This window comes from Periophthalmus magnuspinnatus, chromosome 5, assembly GCF_009829125.3.
Source record: "Periophthalmus magnuspinnatus isolate fPerMag1 chromosome 5, fPerMag1.2.pri, whole genome shotgun sequence".
Lineage (NCBI taxonomy): Eukaryota > Metazoa > Chordata > Actinopteri > Gobiiformes > Gobiidae > Periophthalmus > Periophthalmus magnuspinnatus.
In genome coordinates this window covers 26361920-26384067 of record NC_047130.1, presented here as the reverse complement: position 1 = coordinate 26384067, position 22148 = coordinate 26361920, and the positions used below count along the sequence as shown (strand labels likewise).

General features: G+C 39.8%; 2 protein-coding genes across 3 annotated transcripts; one reads left to right on the top strand and one right to left on the bottom strand.

The window, feature by feature from the left end:
* Nucleotides 1-3086: 3086 nt before the first annotated feature.
* barx1 (BARX homeobox 1) lies at nt 3087-6033 on the bottom strand. The gene is made up of 4 exons (XM_033966845.2): nt 5612-6033; nt 4689-4977; nt 4140-4224; nt 3087-3767 (listed from the first exon to the last, which is right to left on the bottom strand). Exons 1-4 carry the CDS (start codon nt 5811-5813, stop codon nt 3606-3608), a joined length of 738 nt encoding a protein of 245 aa, XP_033822736.1. The 5' UTR covers nt 5814-6033; the 3' UTR covers nt 3087-3605.
* A 2108-nt stretch (nt 6034-8141) lies between these two features.
* On the top strand, nt 8142-17130 carry ptpdc1a (protein tyrosine phosphatase domain containing 1a). Of its 2 annotated transcripts, XM_033966831.2 has the most exons (10): nt 8142-8321; nt 10463-10558; nt 12811-12982; nt 13336-13416; nt 13497-13615; nt 13910-14047; nt 14161-15239; nt 15416-15601; nt 16142-16252; nt 16327-17130. In XM_033966831.2, the coding sequence occupies exons 2-10, from the start codon at nt 10471-10473 to the stop codon at nt 16438-16440; spliced, it is 2088 nt and encodes a 695-aa protein (XP_033822722.1). In that variant the 5' UTR covers nt 8142-8321; nt 10463-10470; the 3' UTR covers nt 16441-17130. The 2 variants fall into 2 exon arrangements, with proteins under 2 accessions (XP_033822722.1, XP_055077596.1); XM_055221621.1 differs by lacking the exons at nt 8142-8321; nt 10463-10558 and adding an exon at nt 12352-12735.
* Nucleotides 17131-22148: the final 5018 nt, after the last annotated feature.

Here is a 22148-nt window from a genome sequence, read left to right as displayed (position 1 = left end):
GCCTGAGAACCCCGTGGAAGAGTATTTGTTTGTACTGGAGCCAGGAGCGAGGGCCCACTCATGGCACACGCTGCGAACACTGAGGACTTTATTCAAACGCCAGTGTAAAATTCACTTCATTTTGCCTTCGGTCATGGCGCTCTGCAGATCTGTCCTGTGATTTATAAAGCACAGTCAGGGAACATCGCACCGTTACGCCTGGATAATCCATTACACACACACTCAGGACAATTAGAAAAGTCATTTTGCAGTTAAGATTTAAGAAACTGTCAGTGCAACGACGGAAAAAATAGATGTTCATTTATTAATTTTATATAATTTAATGTTTTTTTTATTATTCTATTGAAACATCTAACTGTGTATAGTCTCAAAATAAGGTGATTTTATACATTTATTTGTTTTATTTTCACAAAAGAGTAGCCATTGTGATTTCTGGAGTCAGATTTTTCTGTTTTCCCTCCATAATTGCTCTGGTTCAGGTCGTACAGAAAAGTGATGGTGATTCAAAGTGATCCATGCGCATGTTTTAAAAAGCCAGGAAAATATCTATTTCCACAGGTGTTTCTTACATTTTTATAAGGTGACTGAAACAAGTCTAACTGAATTACTACTGTTTTTACTAATAGTTAATATTCTTGAGGTGATGGAGGTGCATTTACCTTTTATTTTTGAAACGCCAGGATGAAAATAAATAGTTTTATCACAGCAAAACCTCTAAAACTGTGTGTAACCGGCGTATATTTGTATTAAACGCAACTTAAATCCTAACTATTCCCTTTTATCTGATGCTCTGCTGGTGTTAAAGACTCGGCTGAATTCATTTGGACACAGGAAACTGCACAAACTCAAAAGGAGAGAAGTGAAACGGCCGCTCCCTCTCACAATAATTGGGATCATATGCGGCGGCGTGCACTTTAGCACATACATACGTTGAATTAATCAGTAATTATGCCTCCAGACCCCCAGCCTGCGCTCTGTCTAAGCACGCACCTTTTGACTCCATAAACACCCGCTTTCTAAAATTGGGGTCAACTTGGTCCTCCGCAGCGCCATCAAGCCACTAGCGGAGTGCTCCTCGAATAATTCTATCAGACGAATCTTTCTCCTGATTATAATTTATGTCAAAAGCCACTGACGTCCCACAACGAGCTCCAGACACATGGCACCGTGACCAGCCTGTCCAATGGAAAAAAAACACCACTGTTTTCATGGCAATTATCAGTTTAAAATCAGCTGAAAAGTCCTCAAAATGTCACTTACAACAGGAAGTGAAAACCCATGAATAATCCACCTGATGCACAGTTTATTTTGACTGTATTGTGGTGATATTTGAGTAATTTTGGGTCATTTTGTGCAGGACAGTTATTTGACTATAACTTACCAAGCTGGAGATGCACTTTTTACCTTTTTATGTGTTTTAATTTCCTGTTACAGTTGACATTTTGAGGACTTATATCTTATTTTGCCTTGAATTTCTACGTCTAATGTTAAAATTCTGTTTCTGAAACCTATGCACACAGCAGGTTTCTACTTTAACTCTTAACATAAGGTTTTCTAAATATAAATCTGGACAAAAATGACATTACGGCCTTTGACTCGACACCTCCTCTGGCTGCGCGGTGACAAAACGTGAGCGCTTTGTTTATAGCTGTCATTAACGTTCCTGAAGGAGCGAGGGAGCGGGCAGCGGCTGATTGAGGGTTGAGGTTTTTCGAGCGTTTGCATGATGAGGCCTGGACATGTGTGCTCGCCCTGGACAGATGTTGAGCAGCAGCCCGGACGGTGAAATGGAGACCACCAGCTCGAGAAAGGTGCACTTACAAAGCCATCCCTCTGATGATTAGCAGGAATTTCAACAACCTGGCTTGTATCATTTGCGGCAAAAGTGAACCCCGCTTTAACCTTTAACGTACCACCCTGCAGGAATGGGTGACTAATGCAACGGTTTGATAGTAGCAGCTCATATTTGTTATGTTTTACTCTGTCTGAGGCGATGCAATAATAGTTTTCTCTTACATTATCTTCAGAATTATGTGTAAAATATGAAAATGTTGTGCATAAAGACACTTTCTGCAGCTACACTCACGCTCAAAATCACATTATTGTCATATTTTTGGTCATTTAATAAGAAAAAAAAACACTAAAATGACACGTAAACGTCAAAATCCTCTTATTTCTTTCGGATTAATTCTGAATTTTAAGGCGAGCAACAACGATTTATTTATTTTCTGTTTTAATATCTGATTAAATCTAATGAAATAGAGAAAGCGTCACCCGCAGGACAGCCTCATACTGTGGAGATTACAAAAGATATGCAAACTATGTGGAAATCTGGTCATTCTTTCTCAATAAAAAATAAAAATAAAGGGTTTCAGGTTCATCCTCAAAGCAGTCCCACATGCAAATCAAAAACCACACCATTCACACAGAACATACACTCACAGGATTAATACATGCATGACACAAACAGCTGCTTTATCAGAGATTCATGAACGATCCAATAATATTTTGCATTTTGAAAACACTGCTCCTCCTTTAAGACGCAGAGCAGATGAAGTATTAGGCTTTTTGTGTGTGTGAACTAGAGTTTGGACAAAACATCATGGACTAAAAGCTACGACAGAACTGAAGGTAAAGTGCTCATCTATAATTTGAAATGTTTCCCTTTTTTTCCTGGGATCAGTTTTACCGTTTTGGGCTTAAGAGCTGAACATTTTAAGGTGATTCATAAAACACTGGATTAAACTTTCACAGACAAAAATAATAATAGGCCTGATTTGTTTTTTTCTTGTTTGTTTTTTTAGATTTCATTTCATTTTATAAAAGCCTGTGAGCTCGTGCTGTTTCTGTTAAACTGGGGTAAATGACACATATTGTTGTCTGTGTTCTGTCCTTCACATTTTGTACTTTTGTCATTTGGTTCATGTTTTGTGAGTAATGCTGGACACGTCCCTGCGCTGGGCGGTGCACTGATGCCTCACGATTAAACCGTTTGAATAAAAAGAGGAGTGTGTATTAGTGAAAATACATTTAATAATTAAACAGTTACATAAAAGGAATGCAAATCAAATGAAAAGTCCTTAAAGAATATAAGATTTTGACCTACTGCAAACATTTGAGTCCTGTCCTCAACAGCAGCTGGAAAAGACACAGACACGGCGGCTCACTCTGGTGTCTCTGTGGTGTCTCTGTGGTGTCTCTGTGGTGTCTCTGTGGTGTCTCTTTGTTGTCTCTCTGGTGTCTCTCTGGTGTCTCTTTGTTATCTCTTTGTTGTCTCTCTGGTGTCTCTTTGGTGTCTCTAAGTGTCTCTTTCGTGTCTCTCTGGTGTCTCTTTGCTGTCTCTTTGTTGTCTCTTTGTTGTCTCTCTGGTGTCTCTTTGGTGTCTCTTTAGTGTCTCTCTGGTGTCTCTCTGGTGTCTCTGTGGTGTCTCTTTGTTGTCTCTTTGGTGTCTCTTTAGTGTCTCTCTGGTGTCTCTTTGGTGTCTCTAAGTGTCTCTTTGGTGTCTCTCTTTATAAAAGCGATCCTTGAGTTCCTTGAGTTCCTTGAGCCGCTCCTCGCTGTGTAAAAGTCCATGTTGTCCATTAGATTGACTCTCGTGTCCAGAGTCAGTCCTCCTGAGAGCTCTCTAAGTGGCTCCCTGCAGCAGAGTCTGTTTGTGGCTCCGTGTCTGTGGCTCGCTCACACAGCTGCTCACTGCTCGGGATGGAGTTTTTCTTTGGGCGTCCTTTGGGTTTGGTGGGAGACTCCAGGCCTCCTCCTTGTAGCACCTGCAAAAAAACACATAGAAACCACAGAAATATCATTTATCACTTTGTGTTTGTAGATTTAAAAATAAATCTGACTTTGAACATTTCAAATTTAAGTGGACATTTAAGTAGTTTGTCCCAAATGTTATTTTTTGCTGCACCTTCATGTTTGTCAAAAATAATTGTACTAAAATACATTTTATATATTTGTTAATAATCAGTTGAGAAGTAAAAGTTTTACTCCTGTTTTTGATTCATGTTTAAAGGTAAAACACTGTCAGGTTCCTCTGTAAAACACTTTATTTATTTCTTATTTGTGGCTCTGAGACACGTGTGGAGTTTGTGAAGTAAATTCATGTGAAAAATATCAGACTTCATTGAAATGTAACGTACAATTTTCTTCCACTTCATTCTTCGGTTCTGGTACCACGTTTTCACTTGAAGTTGACTGAGACCCAAAGACTCTGCCAGATCTATTCTGTAAATACAAACAGGAACAAAACTTTATTTATAACAAAACATTTCATCAGAGCCTTTTATTTTACAGCCATAATACTTCACACTGAGATGTAGGAGGTTTATTGTTGAAAATGATGTTTGGATGAAATGATTCTGTGGCACAGACTCTTCTGTTTTTATATAAATCTGTTTGTTCTGCCCTGACACTGACTCTGCCTTAAATCATTTTCTTCATATTTCCATAGTTTTTTATTTCCTTAAACAACTGGCCCTGACCTTTAAAACATATTTTAGGAGCTAATTATTCGTCAGTGTCTTTTTGTCACGGTGCGTGGCCTCGACGCGCGGCTGGACCGGGTTTAATCTGCTCATTTCGATCATGAAAATGTGGGGGAAAAAAACACATTTAAAAAGCGACACTTTCTTCTTGATTTTGCTAATGTCCTGACTTAAGTCTGTGTGTCATTTTAAACTCAAATGTACCTGTCTGGAGTGGACAGATACTTCTGCTTCTCGAAGCGCTTCTCCAGGCCCATGAGCTGCAGTTCGGTGAACACGGTGCGGCTGCGGCGGCCCTTCTTGGTTTTGCTGCCTCCATCCGCGCCGTGCTCCAGTTTCCCGCGGAGGTGGAGGTCCAGGGGCAGGTGGTGAGACGCAGATCCCACTGTCAACCCCGGGGCAGCGGACAGAAGAGGAGAGCCGAGCGGAGAGGCGAGAGAGCAGGACAGCGGGGACATGGGGAACTTGAGCAGGCTGCTCTGGTCTTTGAGCACTGCGCACAGACACAGGACAGTCTGGGTCTGGTGTGTGGATTAAACTCTGACCCATTAGAACTTTAACATGCTGAGATTTACTCCTCACTGTCCTCACCTTAAACTGACACGAGTCACGGAGCATGAGGCTTTACTCAAAAGATCCACGAGTGTTATTTTTATTTTCTTTTTCTATTAGGCCAAGGATAAAATTAGGCCTGTCCAGGTTTTAATGATAAAATTAAATCCAAGATGAGCACGTTATAACTCATGTGAGTCAGAGTCTATGGACTTTTTGTTTAATTAGCCTGTTTTTTCTTTATTTATTTTTTTGTCTCAGTCTATTGTGTTTTTTCTCTTTTGCTTAAATGATATTCACCATGTTCATAACACATAATATAATAATACATGAATTATCATTAATTATAGGCTAATCATTTAAATATTACACTCACTTTATCACAGCATTTAGAAAATGTGCTACTTCTACAGTTTAGAACTCAAACTCAGAACTAAAATCAGTGAATGTAGGACGAGTATCATTTTTCCTTCCAATTTATAAATAAAGGTCTAAGTTTGGCCCGTGCGTAAAAGTCCCGACAGGAGAAGTCAGTGATCCAAAGCAGCTCAGAGTGTTTCTTTTTAGTTTCTTACCCAGTTGGCTGTGGAAGGGCCGCGCGGACAGCAGAGCCTGGACTCCAAACTTGAGCAGTTCTCCCGCGTGCGCAGAGGGTTTGTGCTCCGCGTGGTCCGTGAGAATCTCCTCGATCATGAAACTCCTGTAGCGGTGCGTCCTGTGGTCCGGATGCGCCTCTGGGGCGTAGTAATGCGCCGCCAAGTCCAACGGGTGCTGCATGGTACAACTCTGGTCACTTCTCCCAACGCCTCAGTGTGACATATTTCCTGCAGTGAGTCCAGAAGCACCTCTCCAGACGCTTATCCAGACCGCGCCGTGCGTCTTTACGCGTAAATCCGGGGCTATATTCCGTCAAACGGCCTGGAGTTAAACTTTGCCAAACTTCAGGAGTCACCTCGTTTGTGTCACTTTTGTCCAGATACGATCAGTTGTTGAGCCTGAGGACGTCACCTTGGCACTGAGGAGGGATAGACTTTGGGTTTTATGAGATCGTTAAAGCTCCACCTCTCCACAGAGCTCGTTTGCTGCTTGCTCCATCTGCACATGCAAAAACATAGACTGGCATGGATTTTATGCAAAGAGGAAGGAAATAAGGAGACGCACTTCAGACACTGGGTGACTTTGGGACGCAGTGGTTATTAGGCCTGTGCCATGTAAGTCCTTATGTTAATATGAAATTATGTCACTGAATTCTCCCATGTTGTGTTTTAACTCAAATTTAGTTTGCACAATAGAAAAAAATAAAATAAAACTAAGACAAACAAAAGCATTTTTATCAATTAGGACTAAGCCATTAATTTATAATTGATCAATTAGTGACTTTATATGGACCATAGGCTATATTTTAATTGACAAAATAAGGAATTCGAGACTCATCTAAACCACTAGTCCAATAAATGGTGCGTAGAATATTAACAAACAAAAATGCAAATGTAAAATGCAGATTGTAATCAAATCAACATGGAGCAAGACTAAAACTCCCATCTGTGATTCTACAAATCAAGATCAATCCTAAAGCAATTATAGAGTAACTGCATATCTATCTATCTATCTATCTATCTATCTATCTATCTATCTATCTATCTATCTATCTATCTATCTATATATATAACCTGTAATTTTATATATATATATAAAGTTAGTGTGTGTGTATGTATATATGTGTATATATGTGTGTGTATATATATATATATATATATATATATATATATATATATATATATATATATATATAAGTTGGTGATCTTTTGGGGGAAAAAATGTAGCAAATTGTCTTTTTCCTGCAACCTGTAACTTTTGAGGAATTTAAATCCAACACATGCTCGTGCACACATGTCTCTCTCTAGGACACATGCTCGTGCACACATGTCTCTAGGACACGTGCTCGTGCACACATGTCTCTCTCTAGGACACATGCTCGTGCACACATGTCTCTAGGACACGTGCTCGTGCACACATGTCTCTAGGACACATGCTCGTGCACACATGTCTCTAAGACACATGCTCGTGCACACATGTCTCTCTCTAGGACACATGCTCGTGCACACATGTCTCTAGGACACGTGCTCGTGCACACATGTCTCTAGGACACATGCTCGTGCACACATGTCTCTAAGACACATGCTCGTGCACACATCTCTCTCTAGGACACATGCTCGTGCACACATGTCTCTAGGACACATGCTCGTGCACACATGTCTCTAGGACACATGCTCGTGCACACATGTCTCTAGGACACATGCTCGTGCACACATGTCTCTAGGACACATGCTCGTGCACACATGTCTCTAGGACACATGCTCGTGCACACGTCTCTAAGACACATGCTCGTGCACACATGTCTCTAGGACACATGGTCGTGCACACATGTCTCTAGGACACATGGTCGTGCACACATGTCTCTAGGACACATGGTCGTGCACACGTCTCTAAGACACATGCTCGTGCGCACATGTCTCTAGGACACATGCTCGTGCACACGTCTCTAAGACACATGCTCGTGCGCACATGTCTCTAGGACACATGCTCGTGCGCACATGTCTCTAGGACACATGCTCGTGCGCACATGTCTCTAGGACACATGCTCGTGCGCACATGTCTCTAGGACACATGCTCGTGCGCACATGTCTCTAGGACACATGCTCGTGCACACATGTCTCTAGGACACATCGTGCACACATGTCTCTAGGACACATGCTCGTGCACACGTCTCCCTCTGCTGGTCACCCACAGAATGTAAACTTGTCTCATGTTGTGACTAGAGCTGATCACATCTATGTGTTTCTAGTTGTTGAACTCAGTTCACTTTAAATAACTCAAATGTATTTCTTTATTAGAAAATCTAAATACCAACAGTCTAATAAAAAGTGTGTCAAATATAACATTCCACACAGATTAAAATGTTGAAAGATTAAGAATATTGAAATGAATATAATTATGTAGCAACAGAGCATCTTAATATTAGTTTTAAATATCTAAAAACATGGTTAAATAATTAACTTGATTAAACAGCTGTGGTCACGTGACACACCGTGAGTCAACAGGTCACGTGGCTAAGCTAGCTCCTCTGTTAGCGCTGTTAGCTTTACTGAGCAGATCTTATGATGTGGCTCCACGAAAAATGGACTTTCAACGGCTCCAACATTGACAACAAAACGGACATCGACAAATGAATCTTCTGTGTCAACGCGCCGCAGCAGAAAGCCGCACTTAAACCCCGGAAACACGGTAAAACTGCGCTTTTGTTGTGCTAACTGCGGCTAATTCCTAAAGTAGCAATAACGGTAAATCCTGCAACATCAGCACCACTGCCATCCAAAGGCTCTAGTACAACCTGTAGGACGGGTTTGAGATGGTTTCTGCTCTCTAAAGTATGTGCACACAAACAAGGGATTGCAGTAGTTTAATATTTATGAATTATTAGATTATTACTTATCAAATCTGGACAGCTGTTGAACTGTTTTGTGACATCTTCGCTGGCATGAATATTTTTATTTTGCCTTTTATTAATTAGTTTCACCGTGAACAGTTGCCATAGCATTTCTAACAAATTGAAGAAAACAACATGGGGCAAATCATCTAAGAATTCTCTAATCCACAGTTTCACAATGTGGTTTACACACGAGGAGAAGGGCCATTTGAGACCATGTTGTTGTCAGACACATTGTCACTCGTCCCACGCTCAATTTAACAACATTTTTGACATTTCTTGGCTCCCATTTCCATCCAAGTGAATCTCTACACGATGTTGGCCCTATGCAGACAATGTTTATTAGTGCAACCTTTCTTTTTAATCAAACTTTTATTTGCACAATTTTGACATCTGATACTACAATTTAGCATTTACCATTTAACATTTCTGTAGTTAATCTGAAACAGCAAATATGAAGCTGAATGTTGCGCAAGATACAAACTCCAATAATGCATTATCATCTTATGTCCTTAAATATGATTGCAGAAGCACAAATCCAGGGTACACCATCCTGACGTGACTCCAGGGGCTGTCCTGATTTCCCTGCTCTTCCTCAGTCACACTGTGCTAGTGTCATCTCAGTTTGTTAAGGGTCGGTTACAGTAGAAGGATTCCTAAAGGTGTGTCGTGGATGGAAAGAGACGGCTCTAACTTTACAGCATCAATAATTCACAGAGCTTTACAATGAATAGGACAACAGTTGTGACCTTAGCGTGACCTGCCGCTGAAGATGCACACGAAAGAGCAAAGAGACATGTTAACAGTCCAACTTTGGTGGATTAATTTTACAGCCCTGTTATAGATCCAAAGTATGTTGACAGTGTGTGGATGCTGCACGCTGGTTCTTTCAGAGCATTGAGTTGGAACATAATTACAGTAGGTTTGTTAATGATGCCAAGAATGCATAGTATTGGATTTTTCCTTTTAACTAAAACAGTGATAGAATGCTTAATTTGCAACGTAATTTTGTGTAGTGATCGCAGAATAATAAAAGCCAAATCCTTCTTTCTGATGACTCATGGTTACTATTCATTCAGCACATCTTCTCTTAAACCCTGGCTACCTGAGAGCTGATCATGAGTTACTGCCAGCTCCTAACACTCACGAGAAGCTAAAGGTCAATAAATCAACAGGCTAATCAAACATCACTTCAGCAGCACAGCAGTCAGATCAATAGTTAATGGGCCACACTGGGGCGTGGGTTGTGAAGGTGCAGGGTTTCTGATCTTGCAACAAGCGGTTAGCGCCAGTGTCGAGACCATTAGACCTCGCGGTGTAACGTGAGAGACACTGGGACACTTAGATTTCAGTGGACACTCAATAAAGGGTTTATTATGATGCCAATTCTGCATGCAGTGGACTTCTGAGAGAAATCAGAGGGAGGTAATACAATATATGAACAACACAAGGCAATTCCATCAACATAATTATCACTTTTAAACTTTAATTTGCCATTTTTTACAGGAAAAAATGAACCAATAGACCCATAAAAGTATTACAGATAAGCTAAAATAAATACATGTGTGGCAATTTCATAATGTACTAAGATATTTTACTTGGCAGTGGGTCAGGAATGTGATGAGGAACCTGTTATAATAACCGAGAAATTTCTTAAGAAGACCTGTACAAATGAATAATGAATTGTGAATGTTGTGATGCTCCCTCTTGCCTGGACCACACCCTCTTTTCTCCCATGGGTGCTGTGGTGCAGGAGTGACACTTGAGCTGCTGACCTGGTGGCTCAGTTTGCACATTTGCCTTCTCCCCTGAGTTTTACCTGCCAGGCAACGCTCATATCTCATTTATGCTCTCACCTCCTTATCAGCAGCACGCCCGTGGAGCGTACAGCCCCTCCTATTGGTGTCGGGGCGTCTGACTCACTGTCCCCACCTTTCAGGTCCAGTCATGGCAGCAGGAGTCAGCCTCGTCAGTGACCTCCCTCTCCTCTCTGCTGGAGTTCACAGTGGAGCCAAACGCGCAGACATGGAGATGGGTAAGGAACGTACTTTGGACTGTGTGTTTGTCCTAGTCTGTTGTTCTATTAAGTATTAAGTATTAAGTATATTAAGTCAAGGCACCTGTGTAAATAAGTGTTAGTGCTGACATTTTTGATTGCAGGAAAGCACCAGGGGAAAATTAAGTTGTACTATTGGCATGTAATTTGACTAAAAAGGTGCAGTTTAACAATATTACAAATAAAATAAAATAATTTCAGAACTGAAGAAGCGGCTGAGCAGCAAAACGTCTTCACTCCTACAAGATTTGTCCAGTTGACAGATTTAACTTCGTTGTTTGCTCTGGATCAGACCTGGACGAGTGAGGGTCTACACAGACAATATTACAAATAGTTTCTTGAAGTATTAGATAAGATTAAGGTTAGATTTTATAATGGATCTAAAATGTGCCTCTTAAAATGATTGGACTGTAAAATAACATAAAATATCACATTTGTTTGAAAGATTCCTCTTCAAGTATAATTTATTTTACAGTCTCTCTTTGCAGCTTCTGTCTGTTTGTATTCAAGTTTATACACTCATATTTTACTTTTGAACTACTTATGTGTTTTCAATATTTTGTTTACATCTCACAACAGTGTATTTCATTTGTCATAGTAGTGTTTTTGCTGAAGTTGATGTTTTTGCCATGCTCTGAGTGGAGATGGGAGTGGAACTGAAACATCAATAATATAATATTTCACTTGTTTTGCGATGTCTATACACTTGTTCATTTTATTCTCCATTCACTTTTTTGGTGATTCTTCAACCTCACTGCATTTGCGATGGATTTCAAACATATCTCATCATCGTTATTATCTTCTTAAAAAGGAGATGTTCATTGTCGTCAGCTTTGGCCACGCTTTAGCTCTGGGTAAAGATGCCGGTTGACTTAGTGCTGCCTAACAGAGAGCATCATGGAGCAGGATCAGTTCACCGTTTGGCTTCAGGTGAATAATGACACAGAACTCTGACCTAATTTAAAGCCTCTAATTGTACTAAGTAACTAATAAACATGAGCTGTTGTTAATATTAATGTATTTTATGCAGCCAAAATGCAATAGTTTTTTATCATTTATATTTATTTAGCATTGTTGGTGAAATAATAATGTTTATAACGGTGAGTGATATCAGGTGTTCCAGTTTTTTTGTAGTTGGTTAAAAGGTTAAATGTACTTTAGCTTTAACATAGTGTTTCTTTCTCATGGAGATCTAATTCTGGCATTTCCTTCACTTAATGCAGCCAACAGGCATCTTTGGTCAGGAGTTTGGCTGTGTAGGTGTTTGATATTGATGATGTCAAAAGAGTCAATTCATCGACTAATCCAGTGATCATTATCTGGACTACGCACAAACTCCACAACATGCTGTGTGCTCCGACAGAGTAAGAATTACATGAAAATTACACAGACAACATTTGGATATTTTGTTATATTGGATACTTGACATGTGGGGGTATAATGCCTCTTTTTCTGTCCCACAGTGTGACCACACACTGAATGGGTGTGTCACACCTTAGTAGCAAAATTGTTTTTCAAAAAAGTTGGATTTTACAGTAAGAATATAGTAGTAATTTCATTTCTTTGTGTATAAAACCTTAACCCATAGCTCTTTTTGGTGCATAAATTAACTCCTTTGGTGTAAATGGTTGTTAAAATATTTGATTTTATTGTTCATTGTAGATTTTTGCAAAATAATCATTAATTGCAACCCTGGTTCAGCTCCACATTATGATTAAGAAATGCATATCTGCCTGTGCTGCCTGTGATCTTTAGAACTGGGCTCTTTGATAGCTCTGTGTGTTTGTGCTCCTGTGTACTGTATGTGAGCCGCCCTGCCCGCCTCCCTCTGATGGCTTTGGAAATAGTTGTCATGGTGACATTTAGATGCTGCTGATAGGTTGTATCGGCTCTTTGCCCATGGCTGATTGTTGTTTGATTCAGCGTGGGCACATGCTGAGTCAGTAGCCTGGTTAGTTGGGACAGCAGTGACAGACGTGGCACCATGCAGCAGCACAGAGGCTCTTTGGGGGCTCCGGGGCCCAGTGAACGGGGCCGTGAGCGCCGTCACTCGGCCTGTGACATCCTGTTGAGAGTGCTGCAGCGCACACGTGGCTCTGCTGCCGACTGTCGCAGAGTCATGGGTGCGCTCAGTGAGGAGAGGATCCCTGATGAGTGTAAAACTTCTCTTTGCTCTTTTATCTTGTGCTGTGTCTTTAATGTTTCCTTCTTATTTTTGTATGTTTTTGCAGCCACAGCGAGGGTCCCCACAGCGAAGTACACAAAGATGGGGGAGACGCTGAGGCATGTGATCCCGGGCCACATGCAGTGCTCCATGGCCTGTGGAGGGAGAGCCTGTAAATATGAGAACCCCTCTCGCTGGAGCGATGAGGAGCAGGCCGTCAAAGGGCTCTACTCGTCCTGGTACGTCCCTCCCGCTCACTCTCCCTCTCCCTTTACCTCCCTCTCATCCTCTTTCCCCCCTTCCGCTCCAGCTCCAACGCTGGTCATCACAGGTCAGATCCATCATTGCGTAACAGCTCAATACACTTGTCCTTGATTTGACTGTATGGCAGAATGATTTCATGTTGACTTTATTGAATGTAGTAAAACAAACGCTGTGGTTCAGTTTAGGGCCACTCAGTTTTGAAAGACTGAGTTTGTTATCTAATACAGAAGGGACTTAACTAGTCCTACTCCCGGGCATGTCAGCTGTTAAACAGTTTGAACAATTTTCTCCACACCTGCTGTGTAAAATGTCATGTCTTTTCTCCTAGGATCACTGACAACTTGCTCGCTATGGCAAGGCCATCCACTGAGATCATAGAGAAATACAATATTATTGAGCAGTTTCGGAGGTGTGTAGTCCATATTCACCCACGTTTATGCATTTGTGTGAAATAAATATTGATTGTTGTATTGTTACGTTGTGTCTCAGATGTGGTTTAAAGACGGTCATTAACCTTCAGCGGCCAGGAGAACACGCCAGCTGTGGAAACCCTTTGGAGCAAGAGAGCGGCTTCACATACAGACCTGAGATCTTCATGGAGGCTGGCAGTACGTGCACACGAGTTTATAATGGGTTACAACCATTTCACCCACTGATAGAATTAGAGCTGTATAGTTTGGGTGCTCGTAGGTTTCTGCACCTCCTTTGAAAATAAGCTGGAGAAGGATGTGTATTATTCAAAATGATGAATGAAAATGTGTTTTGGTTGTGCTGTGTAATAGTCCCAAGTAACAAGCTAATTACCTCCGAGATGTATGTTCTGCAGTCTTTAACGAGCTCCCTTGACATTTGTTTCCGCTCCTAATTGGCCTCGAGTATAACACTTTGTTTGTTGTTTGCAGTCTATTACTACAACTTTGGCTGGAAAGACTATGGAGTGGCATCCCTCACTACAATCTTGGATATGGTCAAAGTCATGTCATTTGCTGTTCAAGAGGGGAAAATGGCGATCCACTGTCACGCTGGCCTGGGCAGAACAGGTTTGTACAACTCCAGTGTTCACACCAAAAGGCATAATCTGTGTAGTTTTGTTGGTATAGTAATGCAAAGTATAAAACATTGATAGCAGTAGTAACGTGTAGTGGTCTCTCAGGTGTGCTGGTGGCCTGTTACCTCGTCTTTACCTCCCGGATGAGCGCGGACCAGGCCATCCTGTTTGTCCGCGCCAAGAGACCTAACTCCATCCAGACTCGAGGCCAGCTGCTCTGTGTGCGCGAGTTCGCTCAGTTCCTCATCCCACTGCGCAGCGTCTTCTCCTGCACCGAACCCAAAACCACCTCTGTCACCCTCTCCCAGTACTTGACCCGCCAGCGCCACCTACTGCACGGCTACGAGGCTCGCCAGCTCAAGCACGTGCCAAAGATCATCCAACTTGTGTGCCAGCTCCTCACTGACATCGCGAATAACCGTCAGGCAGAGATTGAGGAACAGTGGCTGGAGATTCCTGACCTCACCGCAGAGGTGGAGAAAACTGTTTCTCAACAGGCTCTGCAGCAGCTTGGTAACGAAATGAGAGGCAAAGGCATTCCAGTGTCACCTTGTCTATCACAGCTGCCCAATCCAGGACTTGTCCAGCCTCTCAATGATCTGTCTTTGATTAGTGACAGTGAGCTGGACTGGAACATCCCCATCAGTCTGTCTCTTTCTACACACAAAAGCCTCAGCTATAGTGACTCTGTCCTTCACAAACTCAACTGTGATGAACTCTGTTTGGAAAGTGTGCACAAAAGGGTGCCATTGACCTTCCTTCTACATCATTCATTGTCCCACAGCAGCCTTATTCCATGTAACCAGCCTAATTTCTCTGACCTCTCTTGCAAGAACTTTACCAGTAAACTGCAAATGCCCGAAATGCAAGTACAAAAACACACACAATCCCCATTCCTGAAGAAACGATTACAGAAGGGCCATCAGAGTTTGTCTTTAGATCTGTCTGAACCATTGAGAAACTTCTACAGTTATTACACCAATCCAGCCTCAGCGGTCAGGACCGAGGGAGCTGGTTCAGAGCAGCACTCGCATGTGGTAGTGGAAAGGAGAGAGTCAGAAGACGTTTCTTTGATAAGCCTTCCACCAGAGCTCTCTCCTGACAACAGACGTCTGCTCGTGGCTAAAGCTCTGGCCCTGGACCACGTAGACCCAGATCTGAAATCCAAAGTCTCAGTCTGGCAGGTAAAGCAATAATAATGACCTCTTATGTATTAATGTATTTATTTATTTGTCTTTATATTAATTGAGGTTTGAGTATCAGACAAATGTGAAATGATTGATACTCCAGCTTGATTTTTCTCCACGTTTTATTTTGTTAATATACTGTTTATAAATGTATCATATCTTTTGTTTCACAGACAGAACTGAACTCCAGGGAGGGTGCGTGGGAGCGACTGTGCTTGGAGAGAGAGCCTCTGGTGCTATCAGCTCTAATGTGGTCGTGGTTAGAGCAGCTGAAGGAGCCGGTCATCAGCAGGGAGGATGTGAAAGCGCTCAGCGAGTCCAATGTCAACTCACAAGAGGCTCTTGACTCGCTGCAAAAGGTACAATCTGCGATGGTGTCGTCATTAGTCATGATTCTTACATGTGTTAACAGGGCTGGAGGAACATTTCATTAATACATTTTTTTGATTATTTTATTTGAGGGTGGCTAACTAGTCAGACACCAACAGCTTTAAACTATAGCTTCAAATAGTTTATTATAAGAAAAGCAATGTTTTTGTGCACATCTGTGTTTTGTGTTGAATGTTATGTGACATTTAACACATGAACATTCACACGGACAGTGGCTCTTCAAACTGTGCCCTGTCTCATGCTGTATAGATATAGTGTACAGTTATATAAATATCTTTTTTTTTTTAAATAAAGAAGCATTTTATGGAGCTAAATTAGTCCCTGATTGTGGGAAAGATGGACGGGTTTGGGTAGAGTTGTGTTTTAGTTTTAGTTTTTCCTCGAGTGATGCAGAAAAGAGGGAGCCACTGTCAGTGAATGGTCATGTGTGTTAGTTGAATCACAGTCACGTCAAAACCTTTAGCATTTCTACAGACCTGAAATATTGTCTCTTTATCTTCATGACGCAGGGCCACAGACAGACCCTTCTTTGCATCCTGGAATGTGCAGCTAATCTTCTGCCTTTACCTGAAGATGTGGAAAGTAAATTTCTCACTCGGACGATTAAAGTGTTTACACGGGTGAGTGTCAACAGATGTACAATAATCATTATGTTCTGTGGAATCTTTAACTTTAACTTAACTCTGCTTCATAGATCGACCCTGACTCTGACACAAACAAGGGCTTCTACTCAACACTAAAGTCTATTTTGACTTCAATTCTTCATGATGTTTGTGACAAAGCTACAAAGGACAATGAGGACCATTGATCCAGCCTTAAAACATCTTTTTAAAATAAAAAGCAGGGTTCATAAGGTATTGTATTGTGGGCATTCTACTTTTGGTCAGATCAAACACTGGTGAACTGTGCTAATGTTCATCTATGACGTAGAAAGCTATTTAAAGTTATGTTTCTGTTTCAAGCTATTAATAGACCGTAAGCACTGCCATTTTTATCGATGTGCCACTGTTGTGTTGTACTACTGTAATGTCCAGGGACTTAGTCGTTTTTGGTTGTAAGGGAGAGAGATGACTGAGAAGTGTTCTTACGATCTTTTAATGTAACTATTTAAATGTTGTGGGAAAGGGTTATAATTTAAACCAAAATATATTTAACACTGTGCAGAGCAAATGATGTGTCTTATTTATTTAAATGCAGGTATTAGTTGTTATGTAACCAGATGACAAGTTGCTTTCTTGGCATGTCCTAATGTTTTTTAGTTTTAAATGCAAACTGTTGCTACTTAAAAAGCAATGCAATTTAGTTAGACCACAGTGCATTGGGATTTCCCAAATCAATACCAAAAACTGTTGTGATGTACATGCACTTATAAAAAACTCTACTCACCGACGGCCTCTTGCTGCTGTGACTAAATCATTTGCTTGTAAACAGCTTGAAACAAAGTTTCTGTGAAATATTTTTTCATTGTTCCTTAAAATATTAAAATATTGACTGAGTAGATTTGTGTGGAGTCAGATTTGTATTTATCCGAATCAGGTTGTTCCAGACTAGAGAATCTCGAGTGGCGTCTTCCAGGGGAGGTGTTTTTGAACATAGAAGGTTAGACATTGGTTTTATTTAACCAACGTTGGTTTTATTTATTTTTATTTATATATATATATATATATATATATATATATATTTATATATATATATATATATATATATATATATATATATATATATATATATATATATATATATATATATATATGGGGGGAAGCCAAGGGTGCGCTATTAACTTATTTATTATGGCAGAGGAACTTATGGCAATTCTACATTTTAAAAACTCTCCACACACTGAAAGTGTTAATATTATGGGTAAAAAAAATTTATTACTGGTGGTCAGTTTGCTGAATATACCGCTGTATTTCTAAAACACAAAAATATGCTGCCCCTTGCCATTGAGAAAATTTCTATTTTTTTCCATAGCATCTGTTGTGTATGGAAGCCCGTTTCCGCCATGAAAAAAAAAATAAAAGCCCCACAGAAAGTCGAAATTACGAGTTTTAAACTCGTAATTATGAGTTTAAAACTCGTAATTATGAGTTTAAAACTCGTAATTATGAGTTTAAAACTCGTAATTATGAGTTTAAAACTCGTAATTATGAGTTTAAAACTCGTAATTACGAGTTTAAAACTCGTAATTAGGACTTTTAAAACTACTAATTATGAGTTTAAAACTCGTAATTAGGACTTTTAAAAGTATGAATTATGAGTTTATAACTCGTAATTTTGGGAATGTAACATTTACAAAAAGTGAACCTTATCAATTTTGATTAAATGAATTTGGTATTTTAATAATTTCCTCAATAAACCAGCGGGGTTGTGACCAGCTGGCACTCTGCTCAGACCAGGAAAACGAGCGCTCACAGACACAGAGCACAGCTCATGAGTGGTCAGAACAGCACTCAGGGCCCACTGATTTGTTCAAGACGCCAGAAACTTTACTGGAGCTTAATTTATTCATTTTTTAAAAGTATGTAGGTGATAAACATAACAGTCCTCCTCCTGTCTCCTCTGCTCTGTACACTCAGTTGCAGTGTGCTACAAGCTAAATTAAGACTTTAAAAGTTCTAATTACGAGTTTTAAACTCATAATTAGTAGTTTTAAAACTCATAATTACGAGTTTTAAACTCATAATTAGTAGTTTTAAAAGTCCTAATTACGAGTTTTAAACTCGTAATTACGAGTTTTAAACTCATAATTACGAGTTTTAAACTCATAATTACGAGTTTTAAACTCATAATTACGAGTTTAAAACTCGTAATTTCGAGTTTAAAACTCGTAATTTCGACTTTCTGTGGGGCTTTTATTTTTTTTTTCATGGCGGAAACGGGCTTCCATAGTTGTGATATTCTTAAAAAATGTGAAATTTTGGCTGTTCATAGCTATGATCTAAATACTACTGAAAATGTTCCTGTTAAGAAGGAGGTGCAATATCTTGGCCTGATAATATCCAAAAACATTCCTGACAGAGAAAATATTAATATTACCCCCAGACTGAAAGCTGTTAAGAACATTTTCAATCACTACTTAACTTGTGATTTGTTAATTCTGGGTCGTATTTTGCTCTCTAAATCAGACTCAATATTTTTTTTATTTTTTTTTTTATTTTTTATTTTTTCTGGAACATACATACATACATATATATATATATATATATATATATATATATATATATATATATATATATATATATATATATATATATATATATATATATATATATATATATATATATATATATATATATATATATATATATATATATATATATTTATTTTATTTTTTTTAGATTTTTTTTTAGATTTTTTTTTATTTTATCGAACCGCTTTTTTTCCGGAACCGTTTATTATTTTTTCCGGACCCGGGGGTAGTTGGTCTCTGTTGTATGGAAGCCCGTTTCCGCCATGAAAAAAAAAATAAAAGCCCCACAGAAAGTCGAAATTACGAGTTTTAAACTCGTAATTATGAGTTTAAAACTCGTAATTATGAGTTTAAAACTCGTAATTATGAGTTTAAAACTCGTAATTACGAGTTTAAAACTCGTAATTACGAGTTTAAAACTCGTAATTACGAGTTTAAAACTACTAATTATGAGTTTAGAACTACTAATTATGAGTTTAAAACTCGTAATTATGAGTTTTAAAACTACTAATTATGAGTTTTAAAACTACTAATTATGAGTTTAAAACTCGTAATTAGAACTTTTAAAGTCTTAATTGAGCTTGTAGCACACTGCAACTGAGTGTACAGAGCAGAGGAGACAGGAGGAGGACTGTTATGTTTATCACCTACATACTTTTAAAAAATGAATAAATTAAGCTCCAGTAAAGTTTCTGGCGTCTTGAACAAATCAGTGGGCCCTGAGTGCTGTTCTGACCACTCATGAGCTGTGCTCTGTGTCTGTGAGCGCTCGTTTTCCTGGTCTGAGCAGAGTGCCAGCTGGTCACAACCCCGCTGGTTTATTGAGGAAATTATTAAAATACCAAATTCATTTAATCAAAATTGATAAGGTTCACTTTTTGTAAATGTTACATTCCCAAAATTACGAGTTATAAACTCATAATTCATACTTTTAAAAGTCCTAATTACGAGTTTTAAACTCATAATTAGTAGTTTTAAAAGTCGAAATTACGAGTTTTAAACTCGTAATTACGAGTTTTAAACTCATAATTACGAGTTTTAAACTCATAATTACGAGTTTTAAACTCATAATTACGAGTTTTAAACTCATAATTACGAGTTTAAAACTCGTAATTTCGACTTTCTGTGGGGCTTTTATTTTTTTTTTCATGGCGGAAACGGGCTTCCATACTGTTGAGCTCTGTTCTTAACCATCAAATCCTTCCCAGTATTTATTTCAATTCCGAATTTAACAGCAAACCACATTCCAATCCTGGTGGTGGCGCTAATGTTCAGGCTGCTTCCACACACACCCGAGCACGTCGCACGTATGACGCAGCACGCATGACGTATGACGCAGCACGCAGGGGCGGAGCGCTGGCTGCGTGCTTTCGACATGGCCGCCAGGTGGGTTCACGCTTCTGTCTTCTCTTGTACGTTTTTAACTCGTTCGTTTGCTTGTGTACGTATTATTTTAGACACGTTTTTGGCTAAGAGTTTAACCGCGGTAGTTTGACGTTTGTGACGGAGTGCAGCAGCTTATTCGGGTCGTAAATATCCGTTTTTACCCTGCCCCACGCTGTGCTAGCTTCATCAATGTGCTGTTAGCCAGTGGAGTGTGATGGAGTGGTGTGGCTTAGAGAACTGCAGGAAGAACACAGAAGTACATGTTTTTTTGGCACACCATTAAAAACAACACAACCTGCATGTATCACCATTCACTTAAGTAGTTATTTTCTCATAAGCTGTGTTTTTATGGCTCATCCTAAAGACTTTGCCTGTGTTGAAGGTGTGCCCCTGTCAACTGTAATAACAGGTCACAGTTGTATATCCACTTTGACACACAAAACTGCCTGATTTAAATACAGTTTCCTGAATAAGCGACGGTAAATTAAACTGTGATTAAGTTTTATTAGAGCAGTAGGGAGAGGACATAGTTTTTGTTCACCTACAGATGATTAAGATCAGGAAATGCAGCATTTGTAGTGAGTTCTTCCCTCTTGTTCTATACAGTATTTCAGGATTGTAGACAGGCAGACCCATATCTAAGACCACTACTCCACATACTTTGTAGATATGGCTCAGACAACAGGATTGGTTGCTCTAGACGTTGATAATATTGGCTTTTTTGTGTGTTTTGGATCCTTCTTGTTATTCATGGATGTATGGATGATGCTCAAATCTTTATATTGACAGATTATTTTATTGTTCCTGTGCTTTGTATATCCACACAGATCTGCCACCATGTTGAACTGGAGAGGACCATCCCCACATCTCTTCCAAGGACTTCCACAATAGCAACTGTGGGATGAGGTAGTAGGTTGTATAGTTTTAGGGTCACACCCGCACTGGGAGATAACTATTCAACCTACTGTCTTTCTCAAAGTGCTAAAGCCTTGACTGCTGCATCCGGTTAGCGCCATCAGACCGTCGTGTTATGGAACTTTCTTCGGCTGTGTGAGGGGTGAGGTAGTAGATTGTATAGTTCTAGGGTTGTGATTTTTGCCCTGTTTAGGAGATAACTATACAATCTATTGCCTTCCCTGCACACAGAAATATACCTTCTTAAGACAATGTTCTGGTATTTAATTAAATAAGGTTTGTTTCTGGTCAATGTGTGTAAGTTAGAGAATAGTAATAAAGTCTTTTCAGTTTCACTTTTTTGTTGCTAGCTGCTTTTGCAAAATGTGTGAACAGAGGTGTTGAAATCAAACTATTTTTATCAAGAGCGACACACAGGAACAGATGAAGATGTGGGCAATAGACTGTCAGTACATTCAGTAATTTAAATATGTGCATTTAGAGCAGACTGAGGCACCAGATATTTATTCATGCTCAAATTCTCAAAACTAACAGACTTTATTAACTCAAGAAGCCAAGAAAAATTTGGCTCCTGAGGGCAAGACAATTCACCTGTCTTGGCTCCAGAGTCCATTTGATTTGATTTAATTGATGATTGCAGATAATGAATGAATTTCTGCAGAATTTACAGCATTAAAATATACAAAAGACAGGAAATGGATATATTTAACATTTCAAATTCATACAATCTGTTGTTGGCAGAGCAGATTGCTTGAGTTTGTGTGACACTGATAGTCAAAGAGTCATCCTTGTTCGTGAGTTGCCTGTGGGAGCTCTGTTCTCTGGTCTCAGGGCGCAGGTCGTGCAGTGGCAGGTCCTGTGGAGTGGGTGTGTACTGTGCTCTTCATCCGTCTCCTGCTGTGAGGGGAGCTGTGGGTTTCCCTCTGGAGATTATCTTCAGGGCTCTGTTACACCGTCTCCAGCTGTGCAGCCAGTGTCCGTGTCACTGCTGCATGAACGAGCGTGTTAGTCCTTGTTATGTCTGC